Source organism: Homalodisca vitripennis, chromosome 1 (assembly GCF_021130785.1).
Source record: "Homalodisca vitripennis isolate AUS2020 chromosome 1, UT_GWSS_2.1, whole genome shotgun sequence".
Taxonomy (NCBI): Eukaryota; Metazoa; Arthropoda; class Insecta; order Hemiptera; family Cicadellidae; genus Homalodisca; species Homalodisca vitripennis.
Window position 1 is genome coordinate 238,013,463 of NC_060207.1, and position 23,381 is coordinate 238,036,843.

Below are 23,381 nucleotides of genomic sequence, written 5' to 3' on the forward strand. Positions count from 1 at the left end.
TCTAACTCCAATCATATCCATATTACAATAAAAACACGTCTTTTCACTATAATTTCAAGAAGATTTTAATTGAAAAATTATGCATTAAGACAGTAAAATTTTAGTGAATTAAAACCAAACTGATTAAATACGGGACGGTGATTTAAAATAAGTATATTTTTCTATGATTGCCACATTCCAGTATCAATGTAATAGTATGAAAATATACCATTGTGAACAAATAGAACATTAGTTTACTTCGTAGTTATACCTAGTTAGCCTACTTTGTAGTTATACCGAATTACATTAGATCGTAGTTATAACTAATTGACCTAGTTCGTAGTTATACATAATTAGTCTAGTTCGTAGCTATACATAATTGGCCTACTTCGTAGTTATAACTAATTAGCCTTTTTGTACCTAATTAGTCTAGTTCGTAGCTATACATAATTGGCCTACTTCGTAGTTATAACTAATTACCTTTTTGTACCTAATTAGTCTAGTTCGTAGCTATACATAATTGGCCTACTTCGTAGTTATAACTAATTACCTTTTTGTACCTAATTAGTCTAGTTCGTAGCTATACATAATTGGCCTACTTCGTAGTTATAACTAATTACCTTTTTGTACCTAATTAGTCTAGTTCGTAGCTATACATAATTGGCCTACTTCGTAGTTATAACTAATTAGCCTTTTTGTACCTAATTAGTCTAGTTCGTAGCTATACATAATTGGCCTACTTCGTAGTTATACCTAGTTGGCCTACTTCGTAGTTATAACTAATTAGCCTTTTTGTACCTAATTAGTCTAGTTCGTAGCTATACATAATTGGCCTACTTCGTAGTTATAACTAATTACCTTTTTGTACCTAATTAGTCTAGTTCGTAGCTATACATAATTGGCCTACTTCGTAGTTATAACTAATTAGCCTTTTTGTACCTAATTAGTCTAGTTCGTAGCTATACATAATTGGCCTACTTCGTAGTTATAACTAATTACCTTTTTGTACCTAATTAGTCTAGTTCGTAGCTATACATAATTGGCCCTACTTCGTAGTTATAACTAATTAGCCTTTTTGTACCTAATTAGTCTAGTTCGTAGCTATACATAATTGGCCTACTTCATAGTTATAACTAATTAGCCTTTTTATACCTAATTAGTCTAGTTCGTAGCTATACATAATTGGCCTACTTCGTAGTTATACCTAGTTAGCCTACTTCGTAGTTATAACTAATTAGCCTTTTTTGTACCTAATTAGTCTAGTTCGTAGCTATACATAATTGGCCTACTTCGTAGTTATACCTAGTTGGCCTACTTCGTAGTTATGTTTAATTACCCTAGTTATGTTTAATTTAATAGTGTAGGATCTAAATGTTTAAAATTGTTCATAAATACACAATAACAATAAACTAAAATAGAAGGGATTAACAATGGAACTGACAAATTTCGTTAAAATACTACAAGCGCTGACAAGTACAGTATTAAATTACTTGTAAAACAGTAATAATGAAACAAACGTAACTGCGTATAAATGTCACCGTGGGTGTAATGGTAAAAACTCTTACCAGAAATAATCCATGAGGGGAAATCAACCAGCAGTCGACCAGAGTAAATCAGAAAACATATGGCATACATAGCATTAGGTTATAATTATCTAGAGCGGAAACTGGTATCTACCACAATACTTGGGGCCTAACCGCTGGATTACACGCGGTGGTATCTGTCGTTCGCGCTTACTCTGACTTCTAGCCTTACTTACTCACAATGTGATACTAGAGTAATCGGGGGTGAGGAGGGGGTGTAAGGCAAGCACCTCAATAGCTAAAATACGAATATTCAGTCTAAGAATTTAACAGTCAAGCTATTTATGGTTTATTAGTGAACAATCTAAAGGTCTAGCTGAACTGTTCATATCATTACTGTTGGATTTAGCATAATTTTTGCGTCATTAGATTTGTGATAATATCCTCTAAACATTGTTATTCTTGTAACTCATGAAATAAATGTTAGGTTGAAACGAAGATATTAAAAGTAAAGAATTTCAATGGTTGCCATTTTGAAAATACGAAAGATAATTTATTTATTTGTCCTTAAATACGAATATTTATTTTAGTAATTGTCCTTGTTATTATAAACATTTGAGCCCAATTTAATTTAATTTATTAATTTTTAAGATATTAATTCTTTTATAAAAGACACATACAGACAGATGGGTAACTAAGCCTAGGAGACCCGTGTTCAAATGGTGAAATATGTTTGTTTTGACGTGAGCAATAACGTGGTATACCTTTGTCCAAAGAGTTACGGGACACCCTGTATAGTATTAGTGTTGAAAGTGTAAATTTGGTGAAACGAGCATGTATTGACTCATATCGGAGATTCCCGACTGTAGGGTGTAACCTGCACTGAAGTGTTCTCGCCCAACAACAGATACCGGGTTGTGCAACTTCCCGGCTTCCTGAGAAAACCAATTTGCCGATCCGAAGATCGTTTTGCCGGCTTCCCAGCGGCGTATTTACGGTGGAGTTCCGCTCCGATCAGTTTCCCACGGAGAAAATCCGAATCGTAAAGCCTAGCGTCATGTCCTCCCGGCCTTACTGTGGTCAGCCGATGTCCTTGGTCACACCTCAGGATGGCAAAGTTCCGTAGAGTTCTTCATTAAACAGTTTCTTGTTATAATAGTTGAGGTTGTGAAGGTGACATTACTTTTTAGGCACGGTTTAGTTCACATAATGTACAGTAACACCACGAGATCTCTTCAATCTAGGTAAAATGAACGAAGCATGAACATGAGCAGAAGCCACAGCGAATAATTAACAAGACTTAACACTAATTATTGCAAACAATACTAAGTACAGCGTCACAATACGTCTACGCAACAACTACCCCCGTATCACCATCCGGATCACACTTGTTTTTGTTGTCTAGTAGTACCTGATTCTTTGTTTGATGGAAGGATTGTGAAGGAAACAGGGATTTTCCGGACATCTGCCATCGTTCAGTGATAGAAAAAAAATCATCAACACTACGTGACAGGCAGACAGATGGGAAACTACACAACTGAGACGTATATTCATATGGTGAAATATGGTTGTTTTGGCGTGAGCAATAACGTGGTATACCTTTCTTTGTCCAGGTAGTTATGGGATACCCTGTATATTTTTGAGAGGTCCTTGTTCAGATCTTGTTGTCCTCTTGTCAGTCTATGCGATAACTCTTGATATACATGCCCTATAGATTTGAAACTTGGTTCATAAGTTTGTTTTGGTCGAGGGACACCAAGGATGCAAGTTACTCGGCAAAGAAACGCTGTAAAAACTTAAAATGCCTCACTCATCACGTGATGTCGGGGTTGTCAATATTTCGTTGTATCAGTTTATGTTTTATACATTTAAGTTGAGTAAGACTGTGAAAATGTTACAATCAATAATAAAAAGCCAAATGCACGTATGGTTCGGAATCCATGGTAAAATTACAGACTCTCCCGAGTTTTGTCATTGGACTGCTAATAAAGCAACGTTTTTAAGCACCCGTCTTTTTGTATTTGGGTACACCACTGTCATTATAAACGCATCTGGACTAAACTTCGCCGATTTCTTGGCGACTAACTAACGTCTTATTCACTAATCGTTATAACAATTTTTAAAAACTTCCTACTTCAACAATACGAATGTTACTCAAACGTATTCGATAAAAAAAATCGCGGAACGTATATAGAACCTTTAGTTCTTTGCGTTTTTTCAAAATTAAAAGTTCCAGTAAAACGATCTAGAAATGACCAACTCATGAAGTACCAAGACATTCACTATTGGTCTCTTGTCAGTCGTCGGTGGTTGGTCGACGAATGCAGTTCTGTTGTGACCTGTATTCTGTAGTTCAGTTTTAATGATTAGTGTTGTGTTCAGTTTTTTATTAAGTGCATGTTTTAGAGTTAGTGAAGTTGACAAACGACATGGTGGTTGTGATTCCTGACTTACGCGTGTTACAACGCTCTGGTATGATTTGTTTTTTTAGCCTAGTTTGTAATTATGTGTTAGGTTAGTTATTTACCTGAAAAAGAGATCAGATTGCAGATCTCGAAACATATTGTTACCGATTTTTTTGTATCACTGAACGATGGAAAATCTCTGGAAAAATCTTATTTCCTTCACAACAAGACTTAAAAATAATACTGACCTTTCAACGCGATTAGACAGATAAAATTTTAATATTATACTAGTATAATGAACGTTTACGGTATTACTATACATAAGCAGGTCTACCAACAACAGGCAGTAAACAGCGAAGAGACAGCTGACCGCGACGACAGGTGGGTTCTGCTGAGAACCTCACCACCACCGCCACCGCCACCGCCACCGGGTCTGGCCCAATCAACCACATGTTACCCGCCATTACGCATGATTACAGCGCCAAAAATACAACGCCTGAAATTAAACCGTCCGCAAGTAGCTAGCTGCCAATTATATCGGCGTAACCGAATAATTATTTCGGCGAATATTACATTTTAAATGGATAATTGGTGGATGTGAAGCAAACAGGTTTTACTATCGTTAGAAGAAAACGTTGTTGCACTGCAAACAAACGAAACGTTGTAAAACTGCCGAAGAAAATCCGGCCAATGGAAGTTACACACGCCGGGGGTTAAGTTACGGTATGTGAGAATGGATAATTGCGGTATGGAGTATACGAGGTTTAATTACATTTTTCTCAAACATTAACGTTGTAAATAAACATATTAACATATTACCACAGAAACAATCTTTTTCTTTTTTGATGTGCACTTCACATTTTCAGTTACTTTGTATTATTTGAGTAACATTACTACGTTATCATATAATGAATAACACATTTTGTTCCGTTAGGACTGTTAAAGTAGTGTATTAATTAATTATCAACTTTGTATAAGTAATTCCATTTTGTGCGCTGATATTTTTAACCTAATAATTAATTTGAGGTTCCTGTAAATAATTACAGGAACCTCAAATTAGGTCAGACATTAATGGCCCAAATTTCCTCATGACACTGTAAAAAATATGTGAAATATAGTGATAATATTTTGGTTTTATTATAAAGAAATATTTATGTTAATCATTTATAAACAGACGATTTGGGACATTTAGTCTAGCCAAGTAATGTAGAATATATTATTATGTGTGATATATTTAGACTTTTATCTCTGTATTGTGTTGGAGTGCCAAAATAAATTCTTTCTTCCTTTCTTGTTGTTTTATTATACCGTCAAGACTACACAATATTGAACTGATGTTACAAATGTGAGACAGCTTCGGATCCCTGATGAGACAATGAGACTACCATTTCACCTATGTATAGGTGTCTCTGATGTCGAAATGACAATGTTTCCTTCTGAGTGAACTTTCTTTGGAACTCTTCAGACAAACATGACTCCAGTTTCCAGGAGTCAATTCTGAGACAGCGTCAGTCAGATACCAGACGCTGCAATAAAAGTAAGATGAACTGGAGCTAAACTCAAAATTTAATCTTAGTTCATCGTTCTCGTTATAAACTATCCAACTTACCATATGTATTCGAGTATTGTTGAATACGAATATTGGATAGGAACCAAACCAATTTGGAAATTAACCTTTGTTTAAACCTTCCTGCTAGCAGTACAGTATAATCACGCATGTAACACAACAATATATGGCCTCTGTAACTATGTTCCACATATTGATTCAAAGAGCCCCCTCTAAGACAATTAATACGTCTACTTGTAACCTGTTGCTAGCCGTAATAGTGCCTTACGTTCCAAAATAGCATTCATGAAAATATGTACGTTTATTAAATAGCCGTAATATCCCTAGCGTGAACAGTACGCATGTCGCCATACACATATAGCATCAATTCATTGTTTCACTATGCATTCTTTATTTCCAACTGCACAAACCACTACAATTTCGAATTCATTTGCGAATCTCACAAATTCACAACTACTGCTAAATAAGTAACAACAGAAAATTGATAAGTCAGCAACACGTTAATTTTGAACACACTGTTAATTCATAAATACAGGCATAACAAATAACACATTATAATAAACCGAAATAGTAACACTACGTTCGAGATCTGCAATCTGATCTCTTCTTCAAGTATCAGATCTAGAAACGTAGGGTTACTGATTTTTTTTCTCTCACTGAACGATGGCAAATGTCGGGAAAATTCTGTTTCCTTCACAAACCTTTCATCGACAAAAACAAACTTCAAACAAAGAAGAAATAAAATACATATAATGTTGGTGTTGACTGTGAAAACGATAAATAATAAAATGCCGTAATATTAGTTATATTTGTATGTAACACTTAGGTGACAATGATGTAATGGTGGAACAGGTAAAGAAATATTTTCCATAAACAAATATACACTGTTAAGGTAGTTTAATTCTTTTTTATTACAAGAAGTAGTTCCATTGGGAAGTTCCTGGATAGGCATTACATCTGTAGGATAACTTTAGTTTATGATCCCTGGTATTGTGGGCGGGGGGAGGGGGAGAGAGAATGTGTAAGAGGAATGTGCAAGAGACTCGTATTCTTCCACTACTGCTGTATAATGTGCTGTGTCCTCAACAATATTCACTACTGTCACTGGAGAAACTCTGAGAAGCATACATAACAACGATTGGTCTGTAATTGACAACTGAGTACTGAACATACATAACAACGATTGGTCTGTAATTGACAACTGAGTACTGAACATACATAACAACGATTGGTCTGTAATTGACAACTGAGTACTGAACATACATAACAACGATTGGTCTGTAATTGACAACTGAGTACTGAACATACATAACAACGATCGGTCTGTAATTGACAACTGAGTACTGAACATACATAACAACCATCGGTCTGTAATTGACAACTGAGTACTGAACATACATAACAAAGATTGGTCTGTAATTGGCAACTGAGTACTGAACATACATAACAACGATTGGTCTGTAATTGACAACTGAGTACTGAACATACATAACAACGATTGGTCTGTAATTGACAACTGCGTACTGAACACCGGCAGTCGCACAAGCGAGAGACGCGAAGACGGGGAGAATAAACGCCGCAGTAAAGATACGGGGCGGGCGCGGTGGCGGTGGTCTGTACAACAAATACACAACTGTGGGAATGTAATGCGGCAGTGAGTTAACTGTGAGAAAAATCAGCGGAGCATCACGGTGACCAGGGGTCGGCCCACCTGCTGTACGTACGTACTGTACGTGTACGTGTTGGTATACGATCAGGGTGGTTGGGTCGGTGTGTACCGCATCGGTAACTTGGTTATCGCAGCCTTAAATATAAGCACAGTGAACACTCTCGTTTTTTGTGTGTGTGTTTTTTTTCTTCACAAAATGAATAAATATTTATATTCTTTAAAAACAATAAGTACAAAAATAACATAAGTTACCTACCATATTTGGGATTTTTAAAAATGGTTAGCCAACGACTGTGAGAAATTGTACATCGCCCAAACAGAAAAAGAACATCAAGACATGATTCAAAGAACACTTTTCGCACATAAAATATGGAAATATGGAACTGAAAAATCTGCTACGAAACACTGTACTGAATCTTGATACACCATCCCTGATAAAAATTTCGTATTATCAAAAGAAGCTACAAACACAACACACTTGAAAGCTTGGAAAATATTGTACGGAAAAAAAATTAAGATAAACTTATTAATAATGAAGGCGGACCTATTGAACATTCAATTCTACTCTCATCACAATTCATAAGACGATTAAATAGTAATTATATTTAAATATTTTGTATTGGCTAACCATGTTTCCAAATCCTTTACCATATGTTATTTTTGTGCTTATTGCTTAGGACAATGTAAATATTTATTCATTTGTGAAGTTGCCTGACGATGGAATCCTCGATTCTGAATGGCCTCGCAAAATGTAGTGACAACTTAAGTTTGTATTGTGTGCACACCCCTTCCTATACTAATCACCGTGTTTTACGCTGTCATTCATAATTTTGCCAAGATTACTGAACTAGGCTAAATGTTTTCGGACGTTTGCCATTGATCAGTGATACAAACAAAATCAGTAACACTACGTTTCGAGATTTGCAATCTGATCTTTTCTTCACGTTATTAATTATCTGAAGAAGGGATCAGATTGCAGATCTCGAAACGTAGTGTTACTGATTTTTTGTATTACTAAAAGATGGCAAATATCCGGCAAAAATTCCTGTTTAGGCTATTACACAATCCTTTCATCGTTAAAAAAAAACTTCAAACAAAGAATAGGCTACATTGTTCTAAGTTTGTATTTGAAGCTCAGTAAACAACTGTGCTCGAAAGGTGTGTTTTTATAACACGAACTGTGACAAATCATTTCTTTTAGCGTTAGTGGCGATTCATTCAATATAGACGTAGCTGCATAACATTTAACAATGATTGTACCATATATTTTACATTAAAACATGTTGATAAGTCTCAAATTCATATTTACAGAAAATAAGAAATGTTTTTTAAGCGTACGGCAATTCAAATAGATAATGTGCTGATGGAACCATCACAGCTGTTACACAATAATACTTGTAACAGGTTGAAAACTTCAAAATACACTTGATTGGCGGATCAAAATAAATACTGTACAACGAATGTTTTTCAACGAAATCCGAAGATGAACACTGGTCCTGGTCCTACCAAGGCAGGCCGTGCCGTGATAACGGATTGACTGATTAATATTCTTGATTAACTTCTGTTATTCAGCCGGAAACCGAGATCGTGAGGAGTTTGCTAATAGTTCTACACGAGGCTGCAGCAGCGCTACTGTCTGGAGTTACTGTTGCCACCACGGCTCTAGTTCCATCATTCGCCGCTAGGTCGCAGCACCTCCCGGTCTCAAACTGTGTCGCGACTTCCGCCGTTCGATGCCGCCAATTTTAAATGTATTCACTTTGGAGACCAGACTTAAATGATGACTTACGTGTATTGCATATATATGTATATTTGCCTTTATAAATATGGGTGTAATTTTATATAGCACATTAAAAAAAATTAAACAGAAAATGTATTTTAACTGCAACATAATAAATTTACATGAACTACGTTGCACATTCTACTTGACGCAAGTAAGGTTACAATTATGGAACAACTTTCATTACAGGATTATATTCATTTCACTTTCAAATTCCTTTACAGGGCTAAATGAATTACAGTTATTAAACGTTTATAGTCTTATTAAACATGATAAACTGTTACGCCAAACCGGTCATTATTATTTCAAGGTGATAAACTGTGAACGTAACATCCGCGATTATCGGTGATATACAGTAGATAATATGTTAAGGGTGTTCCTATAGTCAACCATGGACAAACAACTGCCTGCCTTGGTTTAAATTACATAATTACTGAGCATACTTCTTCGGCTTGTACATGACGAATTCTCTTTCTCCCAAAACCATACATATAAAATTCACTAACACGATGATAAAAACATTAAGTATTAACATATATTGTTGACTTGATCGGTCAGCAGAGTACTTTAATAAAATTAATTTGGAACAAAACACTGTTGTATTTAAGTACGGAAATTGCAATAGCCGTTACACCCTGAATATTGCGTACTTAAGGAACCCCATTTAAAAACCTCCTTATGCTGATTTATACAAGGTGTAAAAAAGTCCCGCACGGGCTTGATAATTCCCGGGCGATTACAGGTAAAGCAATAAAACCTGGTACATTATTACTGCACCTTTTAAATTTACTTTTTGAAGAAACTACCATATTTTTATCATGTCAGGGATATGACCCGCAAGGAGTCAGAAGAAAATCTTAATTGAGAGAATAGCTCGAGTAGTACATCAAATTAAAGGTCTCTATTAGTAGAGTACAATGCCGCAAATCCGACATGAAAAAGTTCTCTTTAAAAAATTTCGCTAGTTAAAAGTTTGAAACATTTACAATGTAGGTCCTGTTTTAGATGGTTAATATTCTTGTCTTGGCTCAATTTGTGAAAGTTGAACTTAGTAAATGGATACTGGACTTAAGAAATAGTTTTAAGGTAGTTATTGACTCTTCACATCCAATGGAGAATGGTCTAACAATTTTAAAATAATGTACATATTGAGATATGCTTACGTTAAATAAAATCGTATTTGCATTCTGCCTAATACTCCATAACCACAAAAACCATGCTATTATTTTTAATAAATAAAATAAATCGAAGTTACAAGCATGAAAAATAATTATCATTCACAACAAGTACTACATTACAAAACATATACAAGTAGAACATACCTCAAAACCATAACAAAGTTCAGCATTTCCTTCGAATACACTTACTTATACAGGGTGTTCATTTGAAAACTTCAAACTCGTATTAAAATACTTATAGCCCAAGTATCAAAATTGTGTATAGTACTAATTGGGGGGAACAAAAAGAAATTATTTTGAAAATGGGGGTGCTCACCCCATGCCCCCCCCCCGTACCCAAAGCGAAACTTTTGAAATGGCAACTAATACCTTGCGGACACCTCAAATTGAAGCTCACAAATAGGCTATATTTTCGTAAAGAAAAATTGAAATCGGCCAAGCCGTTTGGTATCAGCAGCCAATAATGTAATTTCTTACACAACAATTATTAGTCTACAAACTACTGAAGTTTTGAAATGAACACCCTGTATTTATATCTCAAAGTAAGAGTCAGCCACTTTTATATATGCCAAAAACATACAAAAGTAGACATTTTCTTAAAAATAAAAAACTTGCAGAACCCAGAAATTCTTTTGACAAACTTGAGTAGAGAATAACTTCCCCTATGTGATCCCAAAGTTGTTTCCACTGTCTCCTTCCTCTATCTCCTCCCATTCACCTTATCCTCCTTCGGCCAGCATGTTACACAAGCGGCGAAGTGGTGGGCGGCTGGGCGGCGAGGGAGAGGAAGTACCGCAGTGTAATGCGGCAGTTTGGATGGCTGGCTCTGCTCACAACCACAATTGATGACTCAGGCGACAGTACCACGTGACTCGCATGTCAAGTCCGACTGTCTACCGCCATCTCGCCATATACAGGGTGTTCAGTACAGGTAAGTACCCAGCCGATACACGTTTACGGACAACTTACGGCCAATATCACTATTGCGTGATTTCCGACGAACAACTTTCGACCAATATCATTATTGCGTGATTTCCGACGAACAACTTTCAACCAATATCATTATTGCGTGATTTCCGAAAGAAATTTCTCTGTGCGAAACGTTAAAGTAATTTATATTTTTACCCGAATGTATATAACACTGTATGATCAGAACCGTAATTTTCAGGTGTGAGCGTGGTCTGAAGAGTTTCCGACCTAACCGTGAAGATGGCAGCACTCGAAAATTAAAACCTACTGAATTTCGTTGTTCATCCTCCGTTGAAAGTTGCTCACTGAAGTTTCAGCCATTTTTGAAGCGCAGTTTTTATGTAACAGTCGTTTGAGTGAGTGATGTCCTTCTGAAATCCTATTCCACCAGCGTGAACTGGCCAGATCTAACCCCAAGCTTTTGTACCCTAATCTAAAAATTCCGCTTCCGAGCGGACGAAGACTTTCGTCAAATTTAGAGGCACTCACCTTCGTGAACAATTATTTTGCAGAGAAAAATGCCGAATGACATTTGGACGCATTACAGAGATGAAAGCATCAGAAGTGTGTATAGCCTCATATTAATGTAGATTCAGTAAAAGAGTGAATTTTACCAGGTGTTGTCAAGAACGTAGCCAGAAATGTGTTTTTTATTTTTTTTTTTTGGGGGGGGGGGAAGTCCAGATAACTGGTATTTTTCCGTAGTAAGGTCCCATTGTGTTCTTTAAAATAGTTCTTGACCCGTTTCTTCGTTGAGAACAATCTTTCAGCAGTACATATCAGTAATACTGAATTATTTAAATAATAATAATGGTTTACTAATAAGGTAGTTGAAAAAAATTGGGGAGGAGAGGTTGCGGACACCTTGGACCCTCTCGCTGGCTACGTCCTTGCAACCGAAGTGCTTAGAAACGCGCAGCCTTAAATACAACTTTCCGTCACCCTCACCACTTATTCATTTCAAAATTGCAGCACCCTTGTAAAAATAAGTGATTACCCTAAAACTGTCATAAGCCGAGGGCACAGGAAAGACGGCCAAAGACCTGCATAAAAAATAGGTCGTCCACCCAAAGCGGGAGAAATTATTTTTAGAAATTTAGCATAGATTCGTTATCAAACGAGAACGATTTCCTCTGCGGAGCTAAGAATAGCCAACCACTTCAGCACCAAGTACCCCTCGAGGCGCTGACGTCCAATTACAACTTGCGGTGGCAAGGGGGTAGGGGGGGGGACGGACGCAAACGCAATCACCTAGCCTGCGCCAATTACCGCCTCAACACAACCGGTTTCACGGTTGACTTTCCCACCGGGTCCACCGTCCCTGGGCTAGCTCTCGTAGTGACCTCCGTTCATTCATAGAGGATGACTGACCGTTCATTCAAGTCTTCATCAGTCGGGACACAACTCACCATCTACTACGTTCCGACGACATCAGGTTTGTACTACCGAGAAATCACGAAGAAACCGAAGTGAAAAAAATAGAGGGGACGAATATGAGAATGGAACTAATCCAAGACAGACAGACAGGAAGAGAGTTCTGACACACCCTGTACAGTTTTCACGTCACGTGGAACGCACTGGGCTACTAGGCATATCCAGCCAGTAAACATCACAGAGACCGTGTCCGAAGTGGAAACGTATTAAACCCAGTGCAACAGATTTCTAGGTTATCATACCCCGATGGCAAAACACGAACCGTTTGTGGTTTTCTTAATAATCGCATTACTGTTGTTATTAATAAATTGCCAAAATCGGCCACAAAATACATTTATTTTATATTTACATAGTGTTGATTGAGGCATCACCTTGTTGGTTGAAGCATCCGAAATGTCATTTTGTACTTAAGTCATAATCCTTAAAAATGTAACAATAGGATCACTACAGCGAATTGAACACTTATTTTCATTTTAATCGGTAAATTAGTAGTTTATAACTTTTAACTGTACTTTTTGGTTGAAGGGTAGTTTTTCAGTTTTCGGATGGTACCAATAGTTTGCGTTTGAAATTGGAAGTTCAAATTCAGCAACTCAAAAAAATGTATTTTATGAGGCATACCGAACTCCTTCCACACTATCAGTTATGAGTAAAGGATAAGGTCTATTACTCATTTAAGGTGCATTCATTAAACAGACTAAATCACTATTTAGGATTGTAAGCTCAGTAATAGTAGATATATTTTTTGAGGGTATTTTTAACCCTTTTCTTTCCCTTTCTTTACTTCTTTCTGTTCTTTATCTTTGTATGTATGAATACCTCCCCCACCTGACGAAGAGGATAGATTCAAATCCACGAACGCTGTGTTAAACCTTTTAAAACCCGTAACGATGGCAAATGTCCGAAATCATATTATATTTTCAACAGTATATACTTGAAAAATCTTGATATTTTATACTTATGCGGTATGTTGTATAGATTTTCCTGAATGTTCTAATACCTACATTGAATGCTAAAACTAAATTAAGGATTTTAAAATATTCAATACTTTACATGAGGTAAACCAATGCTAGCACGTTTGCAAATAGCAAAAGAAAAGAAACCATTCTTCATTAGTGTTGATAATTTCAAACAACTAACACTTGCGTGTTTTTAAAAATGCCTTGTGAAATACACAAACTAAACTAGGATAATTGAGAAATCAAAACAAACGTGATAAATGTGAAAGAAACAACATAAGTCATCATTGTTGATGAACTTTTATTTGCAGTTCACATCGGAGTGTAACAAATAAAACGTGTGCTGCCATCCTGCGGAGAGAAGTGAAAGTTCAACTACATCGATCTCGTACTGTGCTGCTCCTAGCGGAGAATGCTAGTACCGTTACTGCTTACAAGATTACAACACTGTTTGTTTTTCTGAATTATTAACTTGAATTAGTTATTAAATTATTCATATACATATTAAAATATATAATTAAATTTAATACATACGAAATTACTACATATCTCTACATCTCAACCGATATCATAACGCCTACAAACAGTAGCGCTGCAATTCAAACACATGTATGTACAGATATTGCCGTCATCCATAATTACGGGCGCTACTTGAACACAACACGCAATATACTAAACAAAGAACTATTTGAATTGCAGCCTACAAGAACTATTGATATAATTTATGACGATGAAAATTAACATTTTCTAAATTGAAATAAATATGATATTAACTAAAATAATTATAATACAAAATTACGATTTGGTTTCTCATAAAAACACAATTTCTTGCCAACTTGAAAATTTAAGAATAAGATTACATTACACGTAAACATTATTTATACTCAATTTATGTTATAACGACCAAAACAGTAGCGATACTTGGAATATGTGGATAAATATGTGGAAAATAATATTTATTAATAGGTTTATAACTATTGATATGCTATATAAGGCTTGAGATAGAATTTACTGGTTTTAACTGACAAGAAAATGCTAAATGTGTTAGCTGTCGACCTTTTCAAAAGTGGCGTGTCTCTCGTAAAGCCAAAGTGTGTTGTTATTGATGGAGGCGGCTTTGTAAAGAGCATCCTGTCAGTTACCGAAGGAATAACAACGCCTCATTTAACTTCTATGAATGACGCGCTGCAGAGAGGATACAATAACGGGCGAGCCGAAATCGTTCATGTCGTGGAGGGTAGAGAGGGGGTGTGGGGAACGGGGAGGGAGGGGGCAACTAATCAGTCTCGTCAAGTGCCGTGGAGAACACGTAAATATCCTGTTTTTTTTCTAATTAGAAGTTCGAACCAGAGGAGGAAGAAAGAATGTGGCGAAACGAACGGATTCTTTAAAACAAATCTATAAATAATATCCGGAAATGCTCGGTCGGTACAGCCGGTTGTATCTCCGGTGCATCCGCTGCGGGGCGGTGGTGTGTGGGGGGGGGGAGATCGGGGTCCGCTATATATAGAGACAATGTATCACAACAGTACCTGTGGCTGGCAAGCCGTGCCAACATCACACACTGGCTGTGATACCTCTCCTCACACACTGATATGTCTAACTAACTAACAATACTAACTAAGCGTATTGAATCTTGAATCCCCACATAATACTGAGGAAAATACTGAGTTTGCCACTCACCAAGAGAACTCTCTGGGTCTGAGAGATATGATAGGGATGGTGTTGCAATGTAAGTTCAAACTAAGCGTAGTGAATCTTGAATCTCCACACAATACTGAGTTTGCCTCTCACCAAGAGAATTCTCTGGGTCTGAGAGATATGATAGGGATGGTGTTGCAATGTAAGTTCAAACTAAGCGTAGTGAATCTTGAATCTCCACACAATACTGAGTTTGCCTCTCACCAAGAGAACTCTCTGGGTCTGAGAGATATGATAGGGATGGTGTTGCAATGTAAGTTCAAACTAAGCGTAGTGAATCTTGAATCTCCACACAATACTGAGTTTGCCTCTCACCAAGAGAATTCTCTGGGTCTGAGAGATATGATAGGGATGGTGTTGCAATGTAAGTTCAAACTAAGCGTAGTGAATCTTGAATCTCCACACAATACTGAGTTTGCCTCTCACCAAGAGAACTCTCTGGGTCTGAGAGATATGATAGGGATGGTGTTGCAATGTAAGTTCAAACTAAGCGTAGTGAATCTTGAATCTCCACACAATACTGAGTTTGCCTCTCACCAAGAGAATTCTCTGGGTCTGAGAGATATGATAGGGATGGTGTTGCAATGTAAGTTCAAACTAAGCGTACTGAATCTTGAATCTCCACACAATACTGAGTTTGCCTCTCACCAAGAGAACTCTCTGGGTCTGAGAGATATGATAGGGATGGTGTTGCAATGTAAGTTCAAACTAAGCGTACTGAATCTTGAATGCCCACACAATACTGAGTTTGCCACTCACCAAGACAACTCTCCGGGTGAGAGGTCTGCCAGAGAAAGCATTGCAATCTAAGTTCAAACTAAGCGTATTGAATCTTGAATCTCCACACAATACTGAGTTTGCCTCTCACCAAGAGAATTCTCTGGGTCTGAGAGATATGATAGGGATGGTGTTGCAATGTAAGTTCAAACTAAGTGTACTGAATCTTGAATCCCCACACAATAATGAGTTTGCCACTCACCAAGAGAACTCTCTGGGTGAGAGGTCTGACAGAGAAAGCATTGCAATCTAAGTTCAAACTAAGCGTACTGAATCTTTAATCTCCACACAATACTGAATTTGCCTCTCACCAAGAGAACTCTCTGGGTCTGAGAGATATGATAGGGATGGTGTTGCAATCTAAGTTCAAACTAAGCGTACTGAATCTTGAATCTCCACACAATACTGAGTTTGCCACTCACCAAGAGAATTCTCTGGGTCTGAGAGATATGATAGGGATGGTGTTGCAATGTAAGTTCAAACTAAGTGTACTGAATCTTGAATCCCCACACAATAATGAGTTTGCCACTCACCAAGAGAACTCCCTGGGTCTGAGAGATATGATGGGGATGGTGTTGCAATGTAATTTCAAACTAAGCGTACTGAATCTTGAATCTCCACACAATACTGAGTTTGCCTCTCACCAAGAGAACTCTCTGGGTCTGAGAGATATGATAGGGATGGTGTTGCAATGTAAGTTCAAACTAAGTGTACTGAATCTTGAATCACCACACAATACTGAGTTTGCCACTCACCAAGAGAACTCTCCGGGTGAGAGGTCTGACAGAGAAAGCATTGCAATCTAAGTTCAAACTAAGCGTACTGAATCTTTAATCCTCACACAATACTGAATTTGCCTCTCACCAAGAGAACTCTCTGGGTCTGAGAGATATGATAGGGATGGTGTTGCAATCTAAGTTCAAACTAAGCGTACTGAATCTTGAATCTCCACACAATACTGAGTTTGCCACTCACCAAGAGAACTCTCTGGGTCTGAGAGATATGATAGGGATGGTGTTGCAATGTAAGCTCAAACTAAGTGTACTGAATCTTGAATCCCCACACAATAATGAGTTTGCCACTCACCAAGAGAACTCCCTGGGTCTGAGAGATATGATAGGGATGGTGTTGCAATGTAAGTTCAAACTAAGCGTACTGAATCTTGAATCCCCACACAATAATGAGTTTGCCACTCACCAAGAGAACTCCCTGGGTCTGAGAGATATGATAGGGATGGTGTTGCAATGTAAGTTCAAACTAAGTGTACTGAATCTTGAATCACCACACAATACTGAGTTTGCCACTCACCAAGAGAACTCTCCGGGTGAGAGGTCTGACAGAGAAAGCATTGCAATCTAAGTTCAAACTAAGCGTACTGATTCTTTAATCTCCACACAATACTGAATTTGCCTCTCACCAAGAGAACTCTCTGGGTCTGAGAGATATGATAGGGATGGTGTTGCAATCTAAGTTCAAACTAAGCGTACTGAATCTTTAATCTCCACACAATACTGAATTTGCCTCTCACCAAGAGAACTCTCTGGGTCCGAGAGATATGATAGGGATGGTGTTGCAATCTAAGTTCAAACTAAGTGTACTGAATCTTGAATCCCCACACAATAATGAGTTTGCCACTCACCAAGAGAACTCCCTGGGTCTGAGAGATATGATAGGGATGGTGTTGCAATGTAAGTGCAAACTAAGCCTACTGAATCTTGAATCCCCACACAATAATGAGTTTGCCACTCACCAAGAGAACTCCCTGGGTCTGAGAGATATGATAGGGATGGTGTTGCAATGTAAGTTCAAACTAAGCGTACTGAATCTTGAATCCCCACACAATACTGAGTTTGCCACTCACCAAGACAACTCTCCGGGTGAGAGGTCTGCCAGAGAAAGCATTGCAATCTAAGTTCAAACTAAGCGTACTGAATCTTGAATCTCCACACAATACTGAGTTTGCCTCTCACCAAGAGAACTCTCTGGGTCTGAGAGATATGATAGGGATGGTGTTGCAATCTAAGTTCAAACTAAGCGTACTGAATCTTGAATCTCCACAAAATACAGAGTTTGCCTCTCACCAAGAGAACTCTCTGGGCCTGAGAGATATGATGGGGATGGTGTTGCAATGTAAGTTCAAACTAAGCGTACTGAATCTTGAATCTCCACAAAATACTGAGTTTGCCTCTCACCAAGAGAACTCTCTGGGTCTGAGAGATATGATGGGGATGATGTTGCAATGTAAGTTCAAACTAAGCGTACTGAATCTTGAATCACCACACAATACTGAGTTTGCCACTCACCAAGACAACTCTCCGGGTGAGAGGTCTGACAGAGAAAGCATTGCAATCTAAGTTCAAACTAAGCGTACTGAATCTTTAATCTCCACACAATACTGAATTTGCCTCTCACCAAGAGAACTCTCTGGGTCTGAGAGATATGATAGGGATGGTGTTGCAATCTAAGTTCAAACTAAGCGTACTGAATCTTGAATCTCCACACAATACTGAGTTTGCCACTCACCAAAGAGAACTCTCTGGGTCTGAGAGATATGATAGGGATGGTGTTGCAATGTAAGTTCAAACTAAGCGTAGTGAATCTTGAATCTCCACACAATACTGAGTTTGCCACTCACCAAGAGAACTCTCCGGGTCTGAGAAATATGATAGGGATGGTGTTGCAATCTAAGTTCAAACTAAGTGTACTGAATCTTGAATCTCCACAAAATACTGAGTTTGCCACTCACCAAGAGAACTCTCTGGGTCTGAGAGATATGTTAGGGATGGTGTTGCAATCTAAGTTCAAACTAAGTGTACTGAATCTTGAATCTCCACAAAATATTGAGTTTGCCACTCACCAAGAGAACTCTCCGGGTCCGAGAGGTCTGACAGAGAAGGCACTTTTTGCATAGAGCCGCCACAACACTCCGTGTCGTCCAGCCTCTCTTGCTTGATACATGGCATCTCATCTTCCACATAGAATTTCTGTAAAATCATACACTATGTGTTAGTAAGAAGCACATGTAATTCTAAATAAAAATTGCACATTATTCAAATAATTAACAGCGTTGTTGGTTATTGAAGTATAACCAAATTAACTAAAAACGTTAACACTGAGTTAAGGAGTACTGTGTTGGAATTAGTTACATTAACAACGCCTTAAGAATGGGACGAGATCTTAACTTTTTCAGCCATTGATTGCGCTCTCTATTGTGATATTTGAAAACTATACCACGTGTAGACGTTTGGGTATATGGAACTATTCGGTTAGACCTCTCTTTTATGCTATATAAGTTAGGAAATATTACTAATCTTTAGGAGTAAAATTATACATCAATATAAATTTGGCATAATTAAGTTTGGTTAAAAACCTTTAGCTTTATTACACCTTCCACCCAAATCGGAGGTATTCGCTGAGAGAACTTTCACTCATGTAAGACTAGGGATAATAATTATGATAGTTATTCCACATTTCCATTACATCATGTAACAAGGATAAGTTAGAAAAACAATTTGTTTCATAAACTCCCCTAGTGTTGGTTCACACTTTTAAACACTTTTTCAGTACCTTGAATACAACATTTTCATTAAAGCCGGAGTCGATCTTCCTCTTTCTCCCCATGAAATATGAATTGATGAGTTTGACCATTCATTCATAATATAGGGTCAACAGTTAGAACTGTCACTGTAGATGAGACGGACTTCAACATTTCATAAATTCAGGCGATTTTATATCGTAACAGATCATTCAGACCCTCTTAAATGCCATATCGGTGTACTTCGGCTCCTTTGCCCACGGCCTGAACATCCATAGTCCCGCAGTCTGGATGCCCTGGATGTACTAGAAGTGTGGTGATTTGGAAGAATGCGTGAGCAGAATTTCACAGCCATTTTAAAATTGACTTCCTAGAAGAACACTCTTGGACAAGCATATAAGAATAGATATAAAGGAATTTGAAAATGTTCCTGGTCAGAGCATTTTTCAAGACAACGCCCTTTTGGGTCTCGCTTAGTCGTGGAAATACCATCTTCCTCCATCATCACCACAGATGTTTTCCTAATTGGTACAATGTTCACTACCTACTCTTTCCCAATACATGAATGGACATGACTGGACTCCAGTTATGAATGAAAGTAGGTACGGCAACTGCGGTCAGCTTGAATGGTGTGGCGCGGCGGTGAGCGCGCGTGCGCGTCCGTGTGCGTGTGTGTCCAGGTAGGTGGTGTGTGGGTATCCGACCAGACGTCGCGAGGTCAGACCCACCCTGTATTTTTCTACCGGTGGACTCCCGTATCAGACCGAACGGCCTTTGCGGGTCTGCAAGGTAATATCACATTTTCCAGTTACGTTTCGTAACAGGTCTGAAATAATGGAGGAAGATAACCGTCTTACAATATTTATTGCACAAACACGTGTTATCCCTTTCGGAATGAGATACATCAGATAGCAATTTTCTGTTTGCACCAGCTGACTGTGACGAAAAACCACACCGATAATGGATTCTTATCCACCCTACATTCTCAAAGATCCAAAACAATTATTGTGTCAGATTAAAAACAATACTAAAGATGTTTTCCTTGTTTGTTATTAAATTCAGTTTTCCATTACTCTAGCGAATCAGATCTTTCTTCTTGTTTGCCGAATTCTTTTCTTTGGCACATCACGGTCATAAAAATTCAGCATTATAACGTTCTTAAATTCTTTGAAGTGATGTCTTAAAGTTGTACAAATTACTCGATTTATTTTTTTTTTCTTTGAAGGAGAGGCCGATACGCTTTAAAGCCTTATTCTGCTCGTCCTCATAGGCCACTGGCCTGTACGAGGATCTTAACCAAACACGATAAGGTGGAGAGTCGATACAGTACAAGGTCGATGGTACTGATAAAAAGTGCAACGGTTACAGACAGGATTCGAACCTGCGCTGTCTCTAACTCAGACTTAAAGTCCAACGTCTTAGACCACTCGGGCATCGGCACTCCCAGTCATGTAGGGGGCGTTCCAAGAATCAACTTTTTCAACTAATTACGATAATCGATAGTCGATATTGTCGTATAAAGATAACTTGGTGCATGCCTCTCCCCCTGGTACCCACGGAGAGGTCACAGTCCAGAGGCTGGCCGGCTGCAGAGGACAATCGTATGACAAGATATGCGAGCGAGCGACTGTTGCACAACGCCCAGTCAAGCTTCGCTAGTCCCAGTCCGCGAGCGAGTCGCCCGGCTGGAACCGAAATCCGCCAAGTATAACACCGGAACGTTCGCCGCGACAAGTCGAACGTAATCTCTCGATGTTGTTGTAACCGACAGAGGACAACGATATTAATCATGTGATGTCGATATGGACGCTTAGTTTAGTCCTTCGAATTTGCTTTTTTTCCGGAGAATCTCGTAGCTTAATAAATTAATCACAACACCCAGTGACGTAGCCAGCGAGAGGATCCGAGGGGTCCGAACCCCCCTCCAATTTTCAATTACTTTTTTAATAAACGATTAGTGTTATTTTAATTCCCGACAAAGAAACGGGTCGAGAACTTCTTAAGAAACAAAATGGGGCCTATTCTATGTCCATTGCGGGAACATATAAGTTGTCTGGACACACTCCAAAAAATGTTTTTTCCTGACTACGTTCTTGACCTGGAAAAGTCCACACTTGCCGATGCTAAATAGCATAAAAATTTTGTTTTATTGCAGTAATTATTAAATTTCAATTGTAACGAAATGATCTGATTTAACTATGGTATTAATATTTAAGAAAGTTTAAGGAATTGTATTGTTTCATTTAGTTTTACCATAGCATACATACACAATCTACAATTATTCAAATATTACATTACTGTGTAGAAATAGTTGGAATTGTGACAGGTATGTTGTTGTGTTCCATTTGACATTTCAGTAGTTGCGGTCAAATGGAACCGCAAAAACATCGACAAGTATGTTTGTGTAGGAAGGAAACTATAGGAGGAGGAATATTCCAATCTGCGACATTTCAGTAGCTGAGGTCAAATGTAACCGCAAAACCATCGACAAGAGCGTTTGTGTAGGAAGGAAACCACAGGTGGAGGAACGTTCCGATCTGCGACATTTCAGTAGCTGCGGTCAAATGGAACAGCAAAAACATCGACAAGTGCGTTTGTGTTGGAAGGAAACCATAGGAGGAGGAACGTTCCGATCTGCGACATTTCAGTAGCTGCGGTCAAAGATCACCAATACGGCGCTTACTCATTGATTAGCCGATGTGGTGCGTTATATTTATTTAATGATGGTTGTGCGGACGAGAACACACACTGAGAGGTCTAACTCTGGACTTATCTCTGCTGAAATTTCTCACTTTCTCCAAGGAAGACGTGTAGAATCGATAATAATATAATACGAGGTATATGAGAAATCAAGTTATTATGAACTATCCCGGTTTTATGAGAACCCATGCATTACCATGCATCCAATTATATCAAAATTAACTATATTCAGTCACGTTGATTATTTTTAAGAATAAGACGCAATTAAGTTTTTTAAAGTTTGCATTAGAAAGTTACCAGGAACCGTTCTATTAAAATTCGATTTAGAAATGACCGAACCCGCACAAAGTTCTACTGAAAACCAATAAATACTTCCAAAAAGGGAGCAGCGCAGCCCCTACAGACGATCCTAACGAGGGGAGAACTCATTAACGAAATGATCGTTTAACGACACTCGCCGAGCCGCGCGCCACCACCATGGGACAGGGAGGGAGAGGATATTTACACGGGCTTATTGTTGTAATGGGTTTGGGACGATGTAGTCCTGCCTGCCTGACTGTCTACTGTTGGACCTTCATACATGAATAAATGGGCCTGCACTATTTGTGTTTAGTGTATTAGTTATTCCCGGAACGATCGGTACACACTTCCTGTTCTCACGCGCACAGGTGGCGCTGACAAGTATTTGCGGGAATTCGGACTTTGAAACTGTGATGAGAATTAAAGCAAAACGTACGTTATGTTTTGATTTTTGAGGTTATTTATTCGAATAGAAGTGTAAACTAGGCACTTATTGATTATAAAATTGAAATCACAATAGTCTATGTCCTCCATATGAAATTTAGCGCACAATCTGAACTCGGGAGTAACGATAGCCAAAGCTGTACCTGAAGCACAGAAATAAAAATCTAGGTTAAACAACAAAGTAATAACGTATTCAATAGTAACGGTCAGTTCGGACATAGACGAGCACAAACATAGTTCCCACACAGCACGATGAATAAGCACAGAAATAAAACACAGTTAACAACAAAGCAGTAACATCGTACGAGTTATTATTTCCCATATCGTATACAATAGTAACGGACAGTTCGGACATAGACGAGCACGAACAAAGTTCCCACACAGCACGATGAATAAGCACAGAAATAAAACACAGGTTAACAACAAAGCAGTAACATCGTACGAGTTATTATTTCCCATAT

General features: G+C 38.1%; 1 protein-coding gene across 7 annotated transcripts in view; it reads right to left on the minus strand.

The window, feature by feature from the left end:
- Positions 1-23,381, minus strand: part of LOC124353198 (ETS-like protein pointed) — a 357,362-nt gene that overhangs the window by 121,918 nt on the left and 212,063 nt on the right. For 6 of the 7 annotated variants that reach the window (XM_046803086.1, XM_046803084.1, XM_046803083.1 and 3 more), the window contains one exon: positions 18,799-18,925. In XM_046803086.1, the coding sequence (XP_046659042.1) occupies positions 18,799-18,925 (127 nt within the window). Of the gene's footprint in view, positions 1-1,544; positions 1,630-18,798; positions 18,926-23,381 lie in introns of those variants that run through there. The other variant, XM_046803088.1, reaches the window with a different exon arrangement.